Source organism: Thamnophis sirtalis, unplaced genomic scaffold (assembly GCF_051295495.1).
Source record: "Thamnophis sirtalis isolate CommonGarterSnake01/CBP01778 unplaced genomic scaffold, rThaSir2_p1.2 scaffold_10, whole genome shotgun sequence".
In the NCBI taxonomy this organism is placed as follows: domain Eukaryota; kingdom Metazoa; phylum Chordata; class Lepidosauria; order Squamata; family Natricidae; genus Thamnophis; species Thamnophis sirtalis.
In genome coordinates, this window is record NW_028261390.1 from 50,394,481 (window position 1) to 50,418,551 (window position 24,071).

General features: G+C 37.5%; 1 protein-coding gene across 1 annotated transcript in view; it reads left to right on the forward strand.

Annotated features, from left to right (window-relative positions):
- Nucleotides 1-20,455, forward strand: part of VEGFC (vascular endothelial growth factor C) — a 62,286-nt gene extending 41,831 nt beyond the window's left edge. Inside the window, exons 3-7 of the mRNA XM_087724564.1 lie at nt 3,897-4,087; nt 8,480-8,631; nt 9,710-9,819; nt 10,095-10,428; nt 18,385-20,455. Coding sequence (XP_087580690.1) covers nt 3,897-4,087; nt 8,480-8,631; nt 9,710-9,819; nt 10,095-10,428; nt 18,385-18,499 — 902 coding nt within the window. The 3' untranslated portion in view covers nt 18,500-20,455. The remainder of the gene's footprint in view (nt 1-3,896; nt 4,088-8,479; nt 8,632-9,709; nt 9,820-10,094; nt 10,429-18,384) is intronic.
- The last annotated feature ends 3,616 nt before the right edge of the window (nt 20,456-24,071 follow it).

A 24,071-nucleotide genomic window follows, 5' to 3' on the forward strand; every position in this document is an offset into this window, starting at 1 on the left:
CCTTGGAGGAAGCTAACTATCTTGACCCCTTCCAGTCTGGCTTCAGACCCGGTTACAGCACAGAAACCGCTTTGGTCGCATTGACTGATGATCTCTGGAGAGCTAGGGATGGAGGCCATGCTTCCATCCTAGTTCTCCTGGACCTCTCAGCGGCTTTCGATACCATCGACCATGGTATCCTTCTGCGACGACTGCGGGAGATAGGGGTGGGCGGCACTGTCTTGCAGTGGTTCTCCTCCTATCTCTCGGACAGGTCGCAGTCGGTGTTAGTGGGGGGGCAGAGATCGTCCCTGAGGCCCCTAACCTATGGGGTGCCGCAGGGGTCGGTCCTATCCCCCCTACTATTTAACATTTACATGAAACCGCTGGGCAAGGCACGGGATAAAATATCACCAATATGCGGACGATACTCAGTTGTATCTGTCCGCCCCGTGCCAACTCAATGAAGCGGTGGACGTGATGAACCGGGGACTGGAAGCCGTTAAAGACTGGATGAGAGCAAACAAGCTGATACTCAACCCAGACAAGACCGAGTGGCTGTTGTGTTTCCCTCCCAAAAATTTGACCAGCATACCATCACTCAGGCTGGGGGGACAAAATTTAAACCCCTCAGAAAGGGCCCGCAACTTGGGAGTCCTCCTGGATTCACAGCTAACTTTTGACCACCATCTCTCAGCTGTGACCAGGGGGGCATTTGCCCAGGTTCGCCTGGTGCGCCAGTTGCGGCCCTACCTGAATCGGGAGGCCCTCACAACAGTCACTCGAGCCCTTGTGATCTCTAGGCTGGAATACTGTAATGTGCTCTACATGGGGCTGCCCTTGAAGAGCATCCGAAGACTTCAGCTAGTCCAGAATGCGGCCGCGCAAGTGATCGTGGGTGCACCACGGTTCGCCCACATAACACCGATCCTCCGTGAGCTGCACTGGCTACCTGTTGATCTCCGGGTGCACTTCAAGGTCCTACTCACCACCTATAAAGCGCTCCATGGTAGTGGATCTGGCTATTTGAGAGACCGCCTTCTGCCAATTACCTCCCTGCGTCCCATCAGATCGCATAGAGTTGGCCTCCTCCGTATTCCATCCGCCAGTCAGTGCCGACTGGCGACTACTCGGAGGAGAGCCTTCTCTGTTGCGGCTCCAACACTATGGAACAATCTCCCCGTGGAGATTCGTACCCTCACCACCGTCCAGGCCTTCCGCACAGCCCTCAAGAACTGGCTAACCCATCAGGCCTGGGGATAATCTTATTTTCGCCCCTCCCGAATGCTGAGTGAATGTTGAGTTTTATTGTTTAATTTACTTCGTGCACATTTCTTTTTTTCGTATTGTCCTACACTCCCCTTCCTTTCTGATTGTAAGCCGCCCTGAGTCCCCTCAGGGAAAAGGGCGGCCTATAAATAAATAAATCTACAATCTACAATAAAAGTGGCAAAATGGCCACATTTTTCCGCTCTTATTGCGTTTGTAGATAACTGCCCAGCCGCCCTGTTTAGGGTGACCTGCTCCTTACTTAATCAAGGAACTGGGGAAGACCTCTTGCAGGGTAGGGCTGATGAATTTGTTCTGTATCTGCAGGAAAAAATCGTTCAGATTCAGACAGGCTTGGACTCTGGGTAGATTCGGGCGAGTCGACGTGGATGAATCTTGTGGAAACTATCTGGGATGAGTTTGACCCTGTGACTCCCAAGGGCATAGACAGGATTATGGGGAGACTCAGTGCTGCCACTTGTGTGCTGCACCCGTGTCCCTCTTGGTTACTTTCAGCTTCCCGGGAGGTGACACGAGGCTGGCTCCAGGTGATTACCAATGCTTCACTGAGAGAGAGGTTCTTTCCCACTGCCTTGAAGGAGGCGGTGTTGAGGCCCCTCCTTAAGAAGCCTTCCCTGGACCCAGCATCTTTAGCCAACTATTGTCCGGTCTCCAACCTTCGCTTTGTAGCAAAGGTTGTTGAGAGCGTGGTAGCACGTCAGCTTCCCCAGTACCTGGACGAAGCTGCCTATCTGGATCCGTTTCAGGCCCAGGTACAGCACAGAGACGGCATTGGTCACATTGGTTGATGATCTCTGGCGGGCCCGTGACAGAGGTTGTTCCTCTGTCCTGGTCCTATTAGACCTCTTGGCAGCTTTTGATACCATTGACCTACTGCGACGACTCAGGGGGTTGGGAGGGAGGGCACCATTTTGTGGTGGTTCTGCTTCTACCTGTTGAATCGATCGCAGTTTGTGTTGACTGGAGGGCAGAGATCGACCTCAAGGCATCTTACCAGGGGCCAGTTCTCTCACCTTTCCTGTTCAACATATACATGAAACCACTGGGTGAGATTATCTGTGGTTTTGGGGTACAGTATCATCAATACGCTGATGATACCCAAGCTTTTCATCTCTACCCCAAACCACCAAAACGATGCCCTCTACGTGATGTTCTGATGCCTGGAGGCTGTACGGATCTGGATGGGGATGAACAGGCTCAAGCTCAATCCCTTCAAGACTGAGTGGCTGTGGTTCCTGTCATCCTGATTTTTTGCATTTTGTACCATCTTTGATGATAGGGGGAGAAATTTTAGCCCCCTCAGAGAGGACCCGCAATCTGGGAGTCCTCTTGGATACGTGGCTTAGTTTAGAAGAGCACCTGACAGCCATGACCAGGGGGGGCCTTTTACCAGGTTTACCTGGTATGCCAGTTGCGACCCTTCCTGGATCGGGATGCCCTGTGCACAGTCACCCACACCCTCGTCCTTTCTCGCCTAGACTACTGTAACGGTCTCTACATGGGGCTGCCCTTGAAGAGCATCCAGAGGCTTCAGCTGGTCCAGAATGTGGCTGTGCGGGTTGTCGTGGAGCTACCTAGGTGCTCCCATGTTACACCCCTTTTAGGCAGCCTGCACTGGTTGTCGGTTGTTTTCCGGGTACAATTCAAGGTGTTAATTATGATCTTTAAAGTGCTCCATGGCTTAGGCCCAGGGTACTTGCAAGACCACCTACTGCCACCGGTAGCCTCCCACCATCCAGTACGAACCCACAGAGTTGGCCTCCTCAGGGTGCCGTCGGCCAGGCAGTGTTTGCTGGCAACCCCCAGGGGGAGAGCCTTCTCTGTGGGAGTGCCTTCCCTTTGGAATGAACTGCCCCCGGAGCTTCGCATAATTCCCAACCTCCGGTCCTTCCGGCGCGCCCTAAAAAGTTGGCTTTTCCAGCAAGCCGGCCTGGCCTGAATAAAATAAATTATTAATTTTAATTGTTTATTTTAATTTAATTTCTAAATCTCATTGTAAATGTCTATTGGGGTTTTTGGATATTTTATTTAATCTTTCTTTTAACTTTTGTAATATGTGTTTTTATGTTGTACGCCGCCCTGAGTCCTTTGGGAGAAGGGCGGCATATAAGTCCAATAAACCTAAACCTAAATAGTTCTTATCTTTGAGGCAACAGTCTAGAATCCTGCAGCTCTGGCATCACAACCATTTCAGGATCTATAATAAACTGATGCATAAGGCACCCTATCTCAATGTTTTGTCTTTCTTACATCATTCCATGCTAATTTTACTTAAAGAATATTTTTCCTACTTATGAGGGATTTGTGTGATACAAACCATTCACTGAAATATTCATAAGATTCCGATAAGAAGGGAAGAATATTCTTTGGATAAAATAATTTTAGGAATTGTTATAAGCATTTTTAATTCTATGTCTATAAATAATTAGATGAAACCCAGACTGAATCCTGCAGATATTGTCACTGGTATCTTGCTTAACTTGTTCCACTCTCTGAAACACATCTAACTAAATAGGACTAAGTCTGGATTTCACCATGAATTATTTTATAATCAAAGATTGATTATGAGTCTGATTCAAATTATTAAAAGGAACTATCATATAAACTGTAAGCTTCTAACTTGGCAGGTATTGATAATGAGTGGAGAAAAACTCAATGCATGCCACGTGAAGTATGTGTAGATGTGGGAAAAGAATCTGGAGCAACAACAAACATCTTCTTTAAACCTCCATGTGTGTCCGTCTACAGATGTGGAGGTTGCTGCAATAGTGAAGGCCTGCAGTGTATGAATATCAGTGCAAGCTACGTCAGCAAAACGGTAAGTTGTTTTGACTGCATAATATTTAGACCTCTAATGTTTCTTGCATAAAATTAAAGTAAATGCAATATTTTAAAATAAAATGGTAACAAAGTTTATCTGTGTTAACAGAGCAATAGACAATAATCAACTGCATAAATGATGGAAATGGAAAAATATAATGATTAAGTACAGCATATAAAGGAATAGAATGGACATCCTGTGGCTCTAGAGTCTCGTGCAGCTTATGAACTCATTCTGTGAGCCTAAACCTTATCAGTGACTGATTGTTTCTGCTATTTAAATCCTAGGATTGATTCAACATCTTTTTTAAAACAACACACAAACAAAAATATCTAATTAGTGATAACAGTACTAATGTTCTTTTGCTTCCAAGATCTTTAAGAAGATGTAAGGACTCTTAAGAAAGAGTGTACTTCAAAAATATATATTAAGAATATTGTTCACATGCATAGAAATAGCTTTTCCCTTTATATTATCCCTAATTTAATCCTGATACAGTGAATTATATACAACAATTTCCTTCTGTTGCTGCCTCAGTTATGGAAACAATTCACAGCACCACCTGTTAATTTACCTGGGGTGTAATATTGTCTGCAGCCAGTATTTGAGATGCCAAGGCATATATCAATAATGACTTTCATGCCTCCTTTCCTGTACTTCTAATTCAATTGTTTCTGCATATTTTGATTGGTTTAGTCTTTTTTCAGTAGCTTCTGTGATTTCCAGAAACTACATAGAATCAGACTTGTAGAATCATAGCATCTTTTTCAGAAGGCTTTCCCCCTCTTTTCTAATATATTTTTTTGTTTCTAGAAACCTCAGAATTTCTTTAAATATACTGATCACTACTTCATGAGGACGCAATAACAAATTAGCAGATTTTCATTGTGGTACACATGGAAGAAGACAGGAAGGCATATATAAAGTACTCATTCCAAAGAAACACATAATTAGAAATGATTTATCAGAACATTTATTTATCAGCAAACTATAACATGATTTGGAGAATAATTTAGGCAAGGCAGGTAGGTTTAATATAGTGTAGTATATCAGGAAAGAGTACCTTTTAAGTTTTTAAAACATTGTTCATATTTTATGACATATCAAACATGTAACCTTCCTACAATTTTTAATGGCACTAACTCATATGCCACCCATCACTTAAAGGTGTAATAATTTGATGGGATTTAAGATTAGTCAATGCCTTAAAACACCCTCCTTCTGAAATTATGTCCTACATACTGGTTGCTGATTTCTCATGAAGACAGCATTATTTAATCAGGCCTTTGATGGGTAATTTTCATAGCTCAATATTCTTTACTAAGATCATAAACAATTTCCCTGATTTGGGAGTCACAAACAGTGTATCGAAATAACTTATTTTCAGACTACTGACTACTAAGCCCATTATCCTGAAAACATTCTGCCCTCCCCCCCCAAACACACACACACACTCTCTCTGTCACCACACCATGCACATAAGTTATTCAGTGTAATATACTGTATGTATATATGAATAGCCCAGTTTGGTAGGTTTTGTTGGAATTTAAAGGCTTACTGTTCTGACCCCCTCCTCCGTCCAGTAACGAAATCCGAGACAAGCTTAATTAGAATGTCCTTTAATAACAAGACCAGAAGCTCGGTGGCTGAAAGCCAAGCAAACAAACAGATAAGGACCTTGGCAGCAAGTCCGACAAACCTTGGCAGCAATTCAGACAAACCTTGGCAGCAATCCAGCCTGTCAAGTTAGTTACGTTCTCTTTAGTCAATGCGTTGACTTCTGTAAGAGGGGCGTGTCACAAGCAGTCTTTTTTATAGTCTGGAGAGGAGCCTAATGACCACCAGCTGAGCGCAATTACCTCCTGTAATTGCATAATTGTTCTTGACGCCGAGTAGCTCTTCGATGGCGTGCATCCAGGAACAACTCACTGCTGATTTCTGGATCACTCTCCCTTGTCTCCTCCCCACTGGTCCAAGGCTCAGGAGCCACCTGGTGGCCAACCAGTCTCTCTGTGCCCTGCTCGGAGTTGGAACCCTGTCCAGGGTCTTCCACATCCTCCAGAGCTGACTCATAGGGCCCCTCGCTGTCGGAGTCTGGTGGCAGCTCCAACGACTCCTGCTGGGCCACAACACTTAGCATACTTTAACAATTGATAGTTTACATGTTTGAATAAGCTATCTGAAAGAAGATGTTTTTCAGCACAAAACTTTCCAGTATACAGTAGTAATTTTACATATTCATCTGTCAGGCATTACACAAACAAAAATTGTATGTAGCATTGAAATAATAAAGTTTTTGCTCATTGTATATTGTATAAAAACCCTACATGGTTTAGGACCTGGCTACCTGAGAGACCGCCTCCTGCCACTTACCTCCCAATGACCAACAAGATCACACAGGTTGGGCCTCCTCCGGGTGCCGTCAACTGGACAATGCCGGCTGGTGGCCCCCCGGGGGAGGGCCTTCTCTGTTGCTGCGCCGGCCCTGTGGAACGATCTACCTGTAGAGATCCGGACCCTTACCACTCTCCCGGCCTTCCCTAAAGCCGTCAAGACCTGGCTGTTCCAGCAGGCCTGGGGCTGTTGATTGATATCCAGCCATGCTTAGATGAATGGATGATGTGGACTTTTAATTGTATTTTTTATTCTTAAATTTTAAATGTTTTTTTGTCTTGCTGTGAGCCGCCCAGAGTCCCAATGGGAGTGGGCGGCATACAAATTTTATTAAACTCGAAACTTGTTTTCTATTTGCTGCATCTCATCAGATAGTTCCAGCATTCCAATGTCTTTTTTCATGTGCTTTCCTTTTTTCCCATAGGGACATTGTCTGGCATAACCCCTGCTCACTTGTCATATTCATTTATTTATTGGATTTTTAGCCTACATTTCTTCATAAGTACCGTAACTGAATGCAGTGGACGTACCTAATGCTCCTCCTTCAGCTTATTTTCTCCATAACAGGAACCCTGTTGGCCTGAGAGAGAGAGAGTGATTGGCCCAAAGTCACGCAGACGGCTTTCATGCCAAAGGAGAGACTAGAACTCATGGTCTCTTGATTTCTAGACCAGGGCCTTAACCACCACACCATTTATTTAGTATTTAGGTTCCTTTTATTTTATAAAAGAAACTAAGGAAAGGTTTTCCTTCTCCTCTTCCTGACAGCTGTGTTAAGAAAAAGGAACAGTTGTAGCATACATAGTTTCTAAGTCATAGATAAGAAATCCTTTGGCTGATGTATTAGAAAGGAACTGTGTTAACTGGTACAAGCTCCTAGAAGTGTTGCTTTACAACATAAATGAACTTTCAATAGAGATACATTTCACCATGTGTCAATTAGAGACCAAGTCTAAGAAAATTAGCTTATAATATGCAATACACCTTATTTTTTATTACCAATTTTATCAGTAGTATAGTTATCTATGGAGCAAACAGTGTTTCATGTGCAGTGTGTATTCTTAAGGACCCTAGCTGCAATCTTTGTCTTCTTCACCCTAGAAAGCAAATCATTAGTGATTAGTATAAAATCAATCCTTGAAAGGGATTGATGTCTATCAGAAAAGAAAGTGAAATGATATTCCTCTGCGTTTCTTTCTCGCCAAATATCTCTCAATTCAAAATCGTCCATCATGTCAAAAAAAGGTTTGGGTAGCTTAGCTCTCATTTTAGTATTTGGGTGGGAGCTCTTCTTATCTCTTTTAGTGCAGTGTGTATTCTTCTTGCTCCCCAAAATTATTTAAATGTATATGTGAGGTATTTTGTCCAGTCAGGTAATCTTCTTAAGCCCAAATTGCATAAAGGAATAAAACTTACATTCATATTACTTTACATCTTTTTGAATATACTAACAATTTTTCAAGGTAAAAGCATATCTGATAAACTCTACCTGATTGATTGATTGATTTCAAAATAGTGATCATTTTAGGTTCTTGTTGCATGAATAAAAATAAAAATTTTAGTACTAAGTACATTAATTATTCATCATGTACCTACTATTTATTTGAAACATTTTTAGGGGGTTGCCTTTAGGGGGGATGCCTTGAAAAGACTATGCCTATTTGTTATAAACTGTTTAGGAGAACTTTATAAGTAGTTTGAATAAGTACATAAATGTACGGCGCTGTTTCTCTGCCCATTTTCAAAACCTGTACTCATAAAGTCTTGTGTTAACTCTCTCATGGAAAATATACCTTTCACTCACAATGTATTGAGTTAACTGTTAAAAGAAAGAAGTATAAATTTTGTGGAGGGGAAAAGACTTTAAGTGATGAAGCCATTTAGCTTTGAGCATTTTAACTGATGAAAACGCTCTGTGAAGGAAAAAGGAAGAAAATAAAGCATAACTAGCATAGTTTTGACTTTCACTTTTTTTTCTTTTTATGCTCTTTGTAGTTGTTTGAAATAACTGTGCCCCTGTCTCATGGTCCCAAACCTGTAACAATCAGTTTTGCCAATCATACTTCCTGCCGATGCATGTCCAAACTAGATGTCTACAGACAAGTTCATTCAATTATTCGACGTTCCTTGCCAGTGATACAAGCACAGTAAGAAATTGCATATTTCTTTCTATATTGTTAAAAAAAAACTATTTTTAAATAAAATATGAATTTTACTATTGTGTTCTGAAGATCAAAACCAAGATGTATATGTTTATCCTTAAAATAAATTTGGGGTCATGATCTAGTACATTATTACTAAAGCTTTGTTCTAGCTTTGAAAATAGTTTCAACAGAATGTACTGTCAGGCACAAGGAACCAGGCCTGCATCATTAATTGATCAAAGTTACTTTATTGTTGCAATGCCTATTTACAAGGATCTTGCCAGACCAATTGTATTTTTAATTGTATTGTGTTGACTTAATAACAGTCAAGCAGAAATAGAATAATAGTTGGAAGGGAGCTTGCAAGTCTTCTAGTCCAACCCCCTGCTCGAGCAGGTGACCCTACACCATTTCAGACAAATGGCTATTTAGTCTCTTCTTAAAAGCCTCCAGCGATGGGGCACCCACAACTTCTGAAGACAAACTATTCCACTGGTTGATTAGCCTCAGGATTCTTCTGATCTTCAAATAATGCTTTAGGGCTCTGGGTAGTAAGGCCTTCACCACCTCCTGCTGTGCAAAGACTTCCTGTTCATTTCATTTCATTTTATTTGTCTTGTATGCCGCCCACTCCCGAAGGACTCCGGGCAGCTCACAACAGACAAGGGAAGGGGGGATAAATAGACAAAGACAACATTTTTAAAAAAGACGCAACATTCACAATTTCTGTGGGGCTGGATGTTTCACAAGCCCCCCAGCTTGCTGGAGCAGCCAGGACTTGGTGGCTTTGCAGAAGGCCGGGAGGGTAGTAAGGGTCCGGATCTCCACGGGGAGGTCATTCCAGAGGGCTGGAGCTGCAACAGAGAAGGCTCTCCCCCGGGGAGTCGCCAGCCGGCATTGGCTGGCAGATGGAATCCGGAGGAGACCTAACCTGTGCGATCTAATCGGTCTCTGTTCACTTTCCCCCCTCTCTACCTGGATATAAGATGTTATTTATTTTCTGAAACACCTATATTACATGTGTACTATCACTTGTCTTAAATTTTCTTTGATATGTATTGACATTATGATTTGCCCTTAGGTGTCAAATAACAAATAAAACCTGTCCAAAAAGTCATATTTGGAATAATCACTTATGCAGATGCCTGGCACAACATGACTTCAGTTTCTCCTCCTATCCACCAGATACTGGTAAGAAATATGTGATAAAAGATTACTGTCAGTTATTTAGTTTAATTTATAGAACAGAAAAAGAAATGCCCACAATATATTTTTATAGTTTTATAGTTCATTTTTATGGAACAATGTGTTCATATTTGTTCACTTCATATTGTGTAGTTATAAGTGCAATGATAAAAAAATGAATCGGAGAAATGAATAATTTCCACTAGCTACAAAAATTAACAGATATGTGTTCTACTCTTTTGCAATGCCTGAAGCATATTTTTCTTATTTCAAATGCTTAGATACTGCTGAAGGATACCATGATATCTGCGGGTCTAACAAGGAACTTGATGAAGAAACCTGTCAGTGTGTCTGTAAAGGAGGAGTGACACCTTCTAGCTGTGGAATTCACAAAGAACTAGACAGAACATCATGTCAGTGTGCATGTAAAAATAAACTGCTTCCTAGCTCTTGTGGACTCAACAAAGAGTTTGATGAAGAAAAGTGCCAATGTGTGTGTAAAAGAATATGCCCTAAACACCAGCCATTAAATCCTACAAAATGTATTTGTGAATGTGTAGAATCACCAAACAAATGCTTCTTGAAAGGAGAAAGATTTCATCACCAAACATGCAGGTAAGCAATATAACAGAAAAAACAGCAGAATTTCATAGCTTTGATACATCATTCTTCTTGAGTTTATAGTTTCTTGTATTTTCTAATCTTGCTCCTTTTCAAATATCTGATAGAGAACTGATGCTTGAGAACCAATTTGGTGTACTGGTTAAAGCATCAGGCTTGAATCTGGAAGACTATGAGATTCACACTGGGCACAAAACAGCTGGGTGATGTTGGGCCAGACACATTCAGCCCTAGGGAGCAAGCAGTGGCAAACCACTTTTGAAAATCCTTGCCAAGAAGACTTTAGGGATTATTCCAGGCAGTTGCCAGGAGTCGTACTGATTCAAAGAGACCAAATATATATAAATAGTGACATGGTTTGTCTGCTTTTCACTATGTATATGCATGTATGCGTGAACTCTGTGCATGTACTGTATGTATATCCCAAAGGTGCTTTTTTCAAGAGGCAACTGGACTTTCTGGTTTTTCTTTGAAGATGTTTCACTTCTCATCCAAGAAGCCTCTTTAGCTCTGATTGGATGGTGGAGAATGGAGTCTTCCATTCTTGCAAGGAGTCTTCAAAGAAAAACCAGAAAGTCCAGTTGCCTCTTGAAAAGAACATCTTGTGAAAACCATGACCTGTATGACTGAGACTCTCCATAGACATATCTATATGTATGTGTGTGTGTGTGTATATGTATATATACGTATATATGTATATATGTATATACCCTGTTTTTCCAAAAATAAGACCTCCCCGGATAATAAGCCCAATTGGGCCTTTGAATACATGCGCTAAAATAAGCTCTCCATGAAAAATAAGCCCTCCCTGAAAATATTGCAACATAGCAGCAGCCATGAGATGACCACACTCGTCACCTCCTGCACCTCAAAAATAATAAGACCTCCACAAAAATAGGGCCAAGTGTTTATTTCAGGGATCAAAACAAAATAAGACCTGCCTTATTTTCAGGAAAACATGGTATCTATAGTGTCACTACTCCATAATGAAACATGTCATACAATGTGTAGATGGTAAAAGAGAAAGAGGTGATGTGTTCATTGGTTTTATATTTGTCAATATTTATGATCATATTGGAATTATCATACTAGAAAGTGGACTTCAAAGTAAATGAAGGATAAAATATAGGATGTTTACTAAGAAGTAAATATAGGATATGTTCAATATGATAATATATTTACTATGTACAGCTGTTACCAAGTCATAGACAGGTATGAATGAATTATGCTAATTGATAAGTAGAAAATATATTCTTATTAAATAATAAATAACAAAATAACAGATAAAGTTTCAAAATGAAGAAAGCTTAAGCAATCCTTATGTGGTGCTTGCAGATAAAATGAAACTGCAGGATTGAAAGTTCTGGCTGAACTATTAATCCATCATTGTCCGTTCGTCCCCATTTAACGTAACCTTTAATATACACTCCATGATTGTATCCATGCCAGATAGTTTTGTTATAAATTTCCAACAGGCATGATGTAACTTGAGATTCAGAATTGTGTATAACATATAAATTCGTCAAGCTAGTGTGGCAGGTTATACAGAAGACTTTGCACAAGATGTGGCAGGCCAGGCAAAGATTGTTACAGCTCATGTGTCTTTCCCATTCTTTGGTGATTTCCTCATAACGCTGTTGATTTGTTGAAAACAAATTGGCTCTATTGTAACTTTAATCCCGCTGCAAACATGGAACACCAATGTGTTTTGGCAGAACACAATTTTCTTTGTTGGGGGAGGAATCATATGTCCTCTCTGCTATCATTAAAAAAATCTGCCATATAAAAATCTTAGCAAACATATCAGTTTTTGTGAATAACATAACATTTTAAATCAAACTCGTTTAGGTAGCTCCTAAAGTGTGTTTGTTGCTTCAAGACTATTTGCTTTACATGGTTATTTTTATTGAAAACATTCTTCTTATGAGCTTGATACTCTTTATCAAGCTTGTAAGAAGTAATTTGTAAAGTAATTCAGTAATGTTGTATTCTTCCATTTTTTCCTGATACTATTTTATCTCTTTTATCTTTATCTTAGCTACTAGATTTTATTCTATAGGTAGTTCTCAATTTATGATCACAAGTGAGCCCAACATTTATTTTGCTGAGTGAGACAATTGTTAATTGAGTTGTCTTCCACTTTGCAATCTTTCTTGCCATGGTTGTTAAGTGAATACTGCAGCTGTTAAGTTAGTAATACAGTTGTTAAGTGGCTTCTCCATAGATTTTGCTTGTCAAAAGGTCACAAAAGTTGATCACGGGATCTCAGGACACTGCAACCGTCACAAGTATGAGTCAGTTGCCAGGCGAATCTTGATCATGTAATGATGGCAATGCTGCAGTGGTTGTACTGTAGGTATGAAAAAACACTTTTTTCCGTGATGTTGAAACTTTGAACAGTCACTAAATGAACTGTATTTTATCTCACTGAAGCTATTTTATCCCATTTCACTGCACCTTATCTTGCCTCATTTTATTGTGGCTGATGTTCATATTTTATATGGACAGTTGATTAATCAATAAAGTATAGCACATCATATTTTATATACTTTGATGCTGAAAAAAGATCCAGACACCAAATCAAAATGACTTTTTAAAAAGGAGTAGTACCTTAAGTCTTGTAGAACTTTTTCCTATAATCATTATATTAGCATTGTCCAACCCTCTCCTAGCATCTGTCCAGATATCTATAAGGTACAGATATGTGTGTGTGTGTGTGTGTGTGTGTGTGTGTGTGTGTGTATGTATGTTATATTTGTGCTGATAAATAAATAAAGGGAGACTAGTATAGATCTATTTCAAGCTATTTAGCTCTCATCAGCTAGCCATACCCTTGCTGGGAATCGAACCTGTGCTCTATTGCCTCTTAGGCAGATGTGTTAACTACTGAGCTACAGAGCTCGACTCCTTATTAGCCAGGCCAGGGTGAAAGGTATATATTTAAAGTCACAACCCCTGGTATGCTCAAATATGGGAGGAAGATCACACTTCCATTCTCTGTCCTTCGGCTCGTCACAAGAGACCATCCAGACAGAAACCCAATTTTTTTTTTTTTAGTCTCCCTTTATTTATTTATCAGCACAAATATAACATTTGTAACAAAAAGGCAACAGTAAAAAATATTGGGTTTCTGTCTGGATGGTCTCTTGTGACGAGCCGAAGGACAGAGAATGGAAGTGTGATCTTCCTCCCATATTTGAGCATACCAGGGGTTGTGACTTTAAGTGTGTGTGTGTGTATATGTGTATATGTGTATATATATATATATATATATATATATATATATATATATATATGTATATGTATATGTATATGTATATGTATATGTATATGTATATGTATATGTATATGTATATGTATATGTATATGTATATGTATATGTATATGTATATGTATATGTATATGTATATGTATATGTATATGTATATGTATATGTATATGTATATGTATATGTATATGTATATGTATATGTATATGTATATGTATACATACATATACACATATACACACACAAAAACAAAAACTCTGGAACATTCTATAACATTTAATTAACCTGATAAGTCATAAGGAAAATAATAATAATATAATATAGTTCAAGTCCAACACTTCTCTGCTGTTCATTAATTTTCCAAAGCAGTCTTTAAAAGGGTCAGGCTTCTTACATGAATACAGAGAGGAGTTGCACTTACACAAGGCCCAATATAGTTCTTCTGAATTGTTTTCCATGTATGTTCAGCAATACAGATTGGCTGAGCAAATTTTCAAGAACAACATCTACAAAAATAAGTTTTCATGTTTTATACTCATGATATTGAAAGTTTATTATAAAACTGCCTATTCTACAGGTATATTCATAATTCTCTTTTTTAAAGAAGAGGAGTTTGTGCTAACATTTTTTCTTCTGCAATTGCTTTTGCTTATGGTTTAGAATATACAGTAGATTCTGCCAAGTTTCTGTTGCAGATTATAAACTGTGGAAGTTTCCTCTTTATTATTAAGTCTTAGAGAGTTTGCCTCATTTTTGCTGGGGTTTATTTCCATGGCTCCAATTACTCATTATGTCTGATCTCTAAAATTCTACAATCAATAATTTTGCAGCTCTTTACAACTAGGCAAGGGATATGCAGTAATAGTTTACTATTCTTATTGGTTAGGTCAGAATTGGGGAAAAAGTAATGGCTATTTTAAATTTATGATATTTCTATGTTAAAAAGGCATTTCATATGTGAATAACTTTAGTAACTAACATGGTAACTGCAAACATTTGACCAGCTGAATTATGTCAAGTAGTTAGAGGCTATCATTGCTTCCTAGAAAACATTTTACATATGCATGGAAATATAAAAAGTTACATTTAAAATGCCATTTAAAAGGAATTTGCTAAGTTGCATAAATTAATAATGCATTGTAATTCATCATATAGTTCTATAAATTTGTCCCATCAAAAATATATTAAAAATGCTTTAGAAAATGGAGGAGATGGGGGCAACATGTGTGTGACCCTTCTAAAAATTTCCCAGTAAAAATCAAAGCACAAGCAGAAGCGTAATGTAATCTGAACCACTGGAAATGTGAAAGATCCCTTTTTGATACAAAATATCTCATTATCTGTATGAAGTAGTTGTTTTGAACACAAAAAGTAATATTTCAATCATTTCATAAGTGCATCTATATTAAAATAAGTGTTTTGCAGTTGAAATAGTATCTTAAATCAAAGTGAGATGTTTCAAATATGAAGTAGTTAAAATCATAATGTTTTGCAATATACATGCACAAATGAAATTAATTAACTGAAAGGAAAACATGTGTTTTGAACTTCAAGAGAAGGGCAAAGGAATTGAACTTGACAAACATATCTGCACTGGACCTTTAATTCCGAAAATAAGGTTTCCTTCTAGAGTATCTTTGTTGCTTGAGATATTGGTTATAGTATTTGCTACTGGAGTTAAATCCCAATTCTGTTGACAAGATGCAGAAGCCACTCTGAATTAAGCTTAATGAGGCAGGGAAATACAGATGAAGTTGGAACAGAAAGAGGATAGCAACTTTTTTCCTGGTTCACCACAAAATGAAAGTAATAATATTTACAATACAAACTGGAAAATGTAAACAAGTTATTAATTATGAGCCATGCCCATTAGCATTATAATACTATCCTGTATAAATATAGAACAAAATTAAAAGAATTTAAACTAGAGTTGTGTTGAAACTTGAAGCATATACTTCTCACTCTTGGTTCACTGCCAATGTTTAAAACACCCAAAAACTAAATTTTGTCTACATTATACACCAGAGACTTTTTGGCTTTTTCAGTGTGAGGTTATTTTAGGTCAACTTGGTTTAAAGTCAGCCTTATGAAATTATCATGCTAATCATTGTAGAATCAAATTATCTACCAATGTAGAATATTTATATTGTAAGCTTGAAGTATTGGCTAGTAAAATATCTTATTACTTTATAGACCAAAGGTAAAAGTGGATATAATAACACTATAAATTATTACTGTCTTTATTTCAGATTGTCCTTGTATATAAGCTTTCAGCATGCACATTGTTCTTCTAATGTAACAAAAAATCTGTGTGAGCAAACTATATGTACTGTATGTAACATTGGCTTCTGTCCAGTTTTTATAATTAGATATTTCCATGAAAATAAAATAATTCAGATCGGTAGGATAGCTTATTCTCTTTAGGAATGAAATCTTTGGCCTAATATATCCTGAAAGTAAAAGCTCACTAAAATGAAAATAAATATAATTATTAGTTGTATACATTTTATTAGCTGTAATATTTTAAAAATATCTATTTGTGTTCATTTCGTACAACCTGATACAATGATTTATGTTTGGTAGTATTAATAGGTACGCTAATAATCATTTTTGAAAGATCTAATATTGCCCAGTTATTAGAAATGGTGACTTCCAAAGGCCTCTGCTTTTGTCCCCAAATACATATAATGTTTCTGTGGCATTAGTAGCACTCAGCATCTTCTGCTCCTTGAGGAAAGAGATATTAGCAGGGGTTTTTTTATACCTCTCTATGATCCAGCTCCTTTCTTACAACCTTACTATAGGTAGTCTTCGACTTATGACAGAGGTGGGTTTGGACCAGTTCGGCCGAACCGGTAGTAACTTGGTGGCCTGGGTCGCTGGAACCGGCAGTGACCCAGGCCGGCTATGACCCCAAACCGCTTCTCCTACAGCATCACCATCTTGATTTTCGGTTCCGCACATGCACAGAACAATTTTCATTGCAGAAATGTAATTTTTCCCCCTTTTTAATGTTTTGCTCATGCGCAGACCTTTTTAGGTGCAAATGCACACACGCAAAAGCGAAGCAAAAATTTTTTTTAGCATGCCACAAAAATTTTTGCACGATGAACTGGCAGTAATGCCAGCAGGAACCCACCCCTGACTTATGATCACAACTGAAGCCAGAATTTTCACTCCTAAGCAAGGCAGTTGTTAAGTGAGTCCTGTCCAATTTTATGCCTTTTTGCTATGGTTGTTAAACATATCATGGCACTTGTTAAGTGAATCACAGTTGTTAAGTGAAGACATTTTTCTCCATTGACGTTGCTTGTCTAAAACAAGCAAGTGGTGATCACATGACTGATTCCAGGATACTGCAACATTCCTGTTACCAAGCGCTTGAATTTTTATCATGTGACCATTGGATGCTGCAAGTTGTAAATACAAGAACTGGACAAATGTCACATTTTTAGTGCCGTTATAACTTTGAATTGGTCATTAAACAAATGGTTTTTACATCAAGAGGAAAAAATTGTGAAAAAAATGAATGATTGAATTATTATTTACAGTATTTTATACTATATTGTTTCAAACAATCAAATACCTGTCATCTTGGACATTGCTAAAATTGTATTCTTTCATTTTGTCTTAAATACCTTACAGTCCAATTTAAAACAGGAGGATTTGATTGAGTTCCCAACATTTAATAAGTGAGACTAAAAAAAATAATAAGAGTTTATTTATAAATTGTGCGCTTAAATGAAAGCCATAAGTGTAACATTAATAAATATTAATAAATCACCTCCCATATATGTTAATGTGTACTGTGACCAGTTCTCACAACATTTGCTGAATTAATACATTTGCGCTTATCCATTAAAAACTATCCAAGATTAAAAATATCTGGGTTTGGCAAGCAAGTCCTATGCTTTTAATTGCCTTAGTTAAGCCTCTGGGTGAGTCCAGCCCCTAGGTGACTGAAATGGTCCTTTCCTTTCAAACAACTTAATGTATAGAATTGCTGTGAATTTAAAAATGAACAGGAACTACTGCATGCTCCCTTGGGAGAAAAGTCAAAATATAAATCAAGTGTCTATAAAAATAACAGCTCCAGATATAAATAATTGTGGGATGCCATAATGTCCTTGGAATGTATTCTGCTTGTGAGAAGTAAAAGGGAGAATCTGAAAACTAGATAAATCCATTGAATATTATGTTCTGTTCCCTGTAGTGGCCAGTCCAGAAGCACAAGCAGACATGAAAGCAATGCCTCCATCCTGCACAGTTGCCAGAGCAACTGTTGTTCAATGACATGCTGCCTCTGAGCATGAGTTTGCTATAGATCAGTAGTCCCGTTTCCTCATCCTCTTAGCAAGAATAGAGTGCTAATCTAGAAAAATCACTGAACCCCTCCTGTTTATTATTGTGATTGTGACATAATGGGTGTCAGTGTCGATGACTAATACAGAGCTAAAACTGTAAATAACTTTGGATTGTATGCACAATTCCAGACCAATGTGCATTCCCAAGAAAATAAATGAAATAAATGAAAACTTGTGCCTGGAAAAAAAAAATTAACTGAAATCTACTACTCACTTTACCTTATTTTTAATAGTTCTGTCCATTTTTTAAATGCATATGACTTGTATTATGCCATTTTTTCAACATGTCTTCTCCTCCCCCCCCCCCTTTATTTTCAGTTGCTACAGACGACCATGTACTGTTCGAAAGAAACGCTGTGATTCTGGATTCTATTATAGTGAAGAAGTTTGTCGCTGTGTACCCACATACTGGAAACTACCACTTACCAATTAGAAAAGACAATCTCATTTGATGTACATTTTTTCCTGTTTCTACTTTAAAAAAAAAAAACTGCTAACGTGTGGATTTACAATGCAGAAGAGACACTATAACATTATTGGAAACAGACACATTTTTACTCTGAGACACATGGGAAGTAATTTTTTTTAAAAAAACTGGGATTTTCTACATTATGAAGATTATAATTTGTCAGTGATGAAGCAGACTAAATTTTCTTCATTGTGATTTTTTTTTTAAAAAAGATAATGATTACATAATTTATTTTCTTTTAAAGATACTGTATGCAATCCTTTTTTATACCGGAAACAATTTTTTAATTTCACTGTGATCAATATTTTTATATCTTGCAAAACATGTTTTAAATAAAATTGAAGTGTATTATATATTGTTCGAGAAAATGAAGCATTCTGTCCTGTTACTATGTTTAAATATAATTGATATAACAGAAGAACAGAGTTGGGAAGAATCTTCAAGGTTTTTTTAGTCCCGCTCCCTGCTCAATCAGAGATCTTATACCATTTCAGACAAGTGGTTTAAAAACCTCCAATGATGGAGCACCTACAACTTCTGGAAGGAAGTCGTTCCATTTATTAATTGTTCTATCTGTCAGGAAATTTCTCCTTAGTTCTAGGTTGGTTGTGCCCTTGATTAGTTTCCATCCATTGCATTTTGTTCTGCCTTCAGGTGCTTTGGAGAATAGGGCCCTTCCCCCCTTCTTTGTAATACCCCCTCAAATATTCAAAGACTGGTATCATGTCACCCCTAGTCCTTCTTTTCATTGAACTAGACAAATACGTTAAATACAACTGTCCTTCATATGTTTTAGCCTCCAATTCTCTCATCAATTTGTTGTTTTTCTCTGCATTCTTTCTAGAGTCTCAAAACAAAAATCATTTTTATATTGTGGCAACCAAAACTATAAATGAATGTGGCACTAAGTTCTTACCTAAGACTTCTTATTAGTAGACCAGAGGAATGCCGTTGATATAATTTACTTGAATTTCAGCAATTTGATAAAGTAGACCATAACCTACTACTAGATAAAGTAGAAAACTGTGGGTTAGACAGCATCACCACCAGATGGATTTGTAACTGGCTGACCAACTGCACTCAACATGTAGTCTTCAATGGAACTGCATCTACATGGAGCAAGATATGCAATGGAGTATCCAAAGGCTCTGTTTTAGGCCGAGAACTCTTCAACATCTTCATCAATGATCTGGATGAGGGAATAAATGGGGAACTCATCAAATTTTCAGATGACACCAAGAATAGCCAACATTCCAGAAGATAGGCTTAAGATACAGAAGGATTTTGACAAACTTGAACATTGGGCACTATCTAACAAAATGAAATTCAATGGTGAAAAAAGTAAGGTTCTAAATTTAGGCAAGAAAAACAAAATGCACAGGTACAGTATAGGTGGTACCTTGCTCAATAGAAGTAACTGTGAGAGGGATCTTGGAATCCTAGTGTACAACCATTTAAATATGAGCCAGCAGTGTGCAGCAACTGCCAAAAAAGGCAACATAGTTCCAGGCTGCATAAACAGGAATAGAATCAAGATCACATGAAGTGTTAATACCATTTTATAATGCCTTGGTAAGGCCACACTTGGAATACTGCATTCAGTTTGGTCGCCACGATGTAAAAAAGATGCGGAGACTCTAGAAAGAGTGCAGATAAGAGCAACAAAGATGATTAGGGGACTGGAGACTAAAACATATGAAGAATGGTTGCAGGAACTGGGTATGTCTAGTTTAATGAAAAGAAGGACTAGGGGAGACATGATAGCAGTGTTCCAATATCTCGGGTTGCCACAAAGAAGAGGGAGTCAAACTATTCTCCAAAGCACCTGAGGGCAGAACAAGAAGCAATGGGTGGAAACTAATCAAGAAGAGCAATTTAGAACTGAGGAGAAATTTCCTGACAGTTAGAACAATTAATCAGTGGAACAGCTTGCCTCCAGAAGTTGTGAATGCCCCAACACTGGAAGTCTTTAAGAAGATGTTGGATAGCCATTCAAATGGTATAGGGTTTCCTACCTAGGCAGGGGGTTGGACTAGAAGACCTCCAAGGTCCCTTCCAACTCTGCTATTGTGTTGTGTTGTATTGTATTGTATTATACTCCTGTTTAGATACTGAAGAAAGACTCTGAGAACATAGTAGTATAAATATGCTTGTACTTTAAAGAAGATACAAGAAATAAGGGTGGAACACAGTACTAGATATATTTATGGCAAATATAGTTAAAAGTATAAGGTGCCACCACAGCATCCCAAACTTTGCTAATTTAGGAGAGACTATAATTTCCTGAGAGATATTTTAATCTTGAACAGCTCTTATCAATGGAACTATTTAAGATTTAATTGAAATTCCATTTTGTTTTAAGTCATTCAAAAACAAGCTTAGTCCATCTTCTGTTTTTGATGTACACTACAGTATTTGAAGCTTGCTTTTGTGGGTCTTGTTACTTTCTTTATTAAGGAAAGTTATCTCGCTAATAATGATTTAATAATGATAATTTTGGCTTGTTTTGAAAATTTTTGGCCAATTCATTGTTATTTTGGATTCTAATACCTCCTCCCACCCCCATCCAAAAGGTGCAAGTCCCTGATTGGACGGTGTGCTTTTTAACAGATGTACAATTAAATCTTATATCCATTAATGTACGTTAGCTCACTGATTACTTGCTTTATATGAGGCCATACAACAATTTTCAGCTTATCATCCAAAACCAAATGGAGCAGACTAGACAAAAGTAATTTAGTTATATAATCTTACTTCTTTCTTTCTTCTCAGGTTTTATATGACATGAAGCAGTAATCATTTAATAACCACAGTAAGGTTCAAGAAACAACCAAGGCCTAACATTCTTTTTCATTCATTTGAGGTTATGAACAACATTCCACCCATATTTTAATTATGAGAAAACCAAAGCTGGAATTATGCCACATGGAAGAATTCATTCCATGAAAACTTTGCTCTAATCACAAAAGATGCAGACCCATAAGAACGAATTATGACCAGTGCATATTTTGAAACAGTTTTTTTAAAAAAAGCACAATTCTGTGTCCTGTTCTATAGAATCTCTTGTATTCTATAGAAACCAGCTTAACCAATCAAGGACATCTTGCAAAGACAGTAAAACAAACAACATTTTATAGCATTTGTAGCATTATTGCTGCAATAGTGATAGAAGAAGTACGTGGGAAAGTTAGAAATATGGACCTTAAAGATGCCTCCAAGGATAGGAATTAGTTTCTGGTAAAAAGCCTTATCATTTCTTGAATGTTGCTGCCCTAAGGTCATAAATGACAAAATATATGCATCTTTTTATAGCAGCATTTAACATGAGAAAGTATTTGTTACCAGGTGTTCTCTGCTCTTTTAAGTATAGCTAATAGCATAACAAAGTAGGTCAGGCCTTTTTATACATTCATATAAAAGACATTAAATCTTATCCATGCTCAGCAACAGGAACTTAGTGTGGTGTTTCAAGGTGTCTTTGAGGAAATTACTAGTAAAAGCTGAATGCTTACTATTATAAAGACACATTGATGTTTTGATTGGCTGCTATCAATTAAAAAAACCAAGTTTAAATCTCAGTAAATCTGATCAAAATGTATTTTAATTAAAAATGTTGTACAGATGTTTGGATATTATCCTCATTTGCTCATTCTTTATGATGCCATATTAAGATTCACATTCATTTTGTAGTTTTACCAAACAATTCACTGTTTTTTGTTTTTTATTTTGCTATTGTTCCCCTAAAAAGACTGATTCATCCACTTGCTTCTGCATTCTCTGCTTTAAAAAAAACTTTAAGCCTTCAGATATGAAGAGACACACATGTTTATTCATATGGTAAGGCATCATACATTCTTAAAGTGTGCTTGGTTTAAGTGCTGAGATCAATGTATGCGGGTTGAATTCCAAAAGCAGAGTAATAAAAAAGGCTTGAGTGTCAAAACAATACTAAACAAGGTCTCCAGATCTCTTCCGCTATTCGCCACATAATTTTTTGACATGAATTCAACTATTGCTGTACTTAAAATTGGAATGGTGGGGCTGGTTAGTGTCAGAGACAAATTAAAAAGAGCAACTGAAAAGAGTTTTGGAAGAAGGTCAAAATAATAGTCATAGCACTTTGATTTAAGACAAAAATAGTACCTCTTGTCTTAGAAAGAAAACAGTATCTTTTGTCTACTCTAGGCCAGCATTTCTGAACCTGGAAACTTAAGATGTGTGAATTTCACAATTCAGAATTCCCCAGCTGAAGTTAAGTCCACAGATCTTCACGTTGCCAGGTTTCAGAAACACTGCTATAAACAGTATCTTTTCAGCTAGTGCTTGACAGTCCCGACCACTAGCCCTATTTCTGCACCACAATTACAACATATTTTCAAAGTGGAAAACACTGTATATATACTATTAGTTAAGCACAACTTTTTTCTTGTGTTGCTGTATTTGTCTCATACCATCTTTTGAATAGAATGGTGGTTTTGCACTAGATCCCCCTTTTCTTTCCATTTGAAGAACTTTTCACGCCTCAGTTCCAACTCATTTTCATGATGAAAATATTTTTACTTCTATTCTTTGATTTCAAATTATCCTTCATATGCTCCTCTTTCCTCCCCACCTGTACAAATATAAGGCCACATTTCTGCAAGTATCAACAATGGGCCTCAAGTGTATGACTAATTCAAACTATTTGAATCCAGCAACAACAGTTATTATTATTATCAGAGAACTGGTGATCTTTATGAAAAATCACCAGTTCTCTCCATTTTTTCTAGAGAACCATAGATTCCAAACTTGGATGAGTATTTTTTTCCCTAAAGCAGGAACAGGATGCAGGAAGATCAATCAAGATTGGCTAAGAAAAAGGTTTAATGGTTGTGCATATTTCTGGCTGTTCTGCTCATTGTGAAAAACATGGCAAGAAAGCAGCATATCTAAAATGATTTAATCTCCTACTTTATTTGTCCATAGAGAACATAATGTTTATATCTGGTCATAGAGAATCCTAGGTTTTCTACATCAATCTCAGTGTTCTGTATATTACACCAAACAGAAAAAGAGAAGTACAGAGTAAATTCTACTTGCTAAAACACATAAATATCAGAAGTTGATTTTGTCCACAGGTTTTGGAAGAACTGGTTCATGGCAAGATACAGATGCATTTTATGCAGTTCTTTCAACAATGTATATGTGTGTACAAACAATTAATCTTTTGCAGGCTGCACTCAAAAAATGTTTCTACCACTATTTTCTCTTAAGCAAATATGCTTTCTGGCAACTGCTCTAGTTGCTTTGGCCTAATGCACTTATAAATTTCAATATAGCTGTGTGGTTATTTACTTTAGTAAAGCTTATATACTCAGAGCTCAGTGTTACAATATTAATTTCAGCTTTCCTTAGTAAACAAATAATCAGCTTTTAACTTTGTAACCCTAGCTTACTTCTAAACTGACAGGTAACAAAAAAAAGTTCTGAACTATCCTGTGAATATTATCACAAAACTAATCTTAAAACAAAGTCTTATGTTTTAGAAGCTTTATAT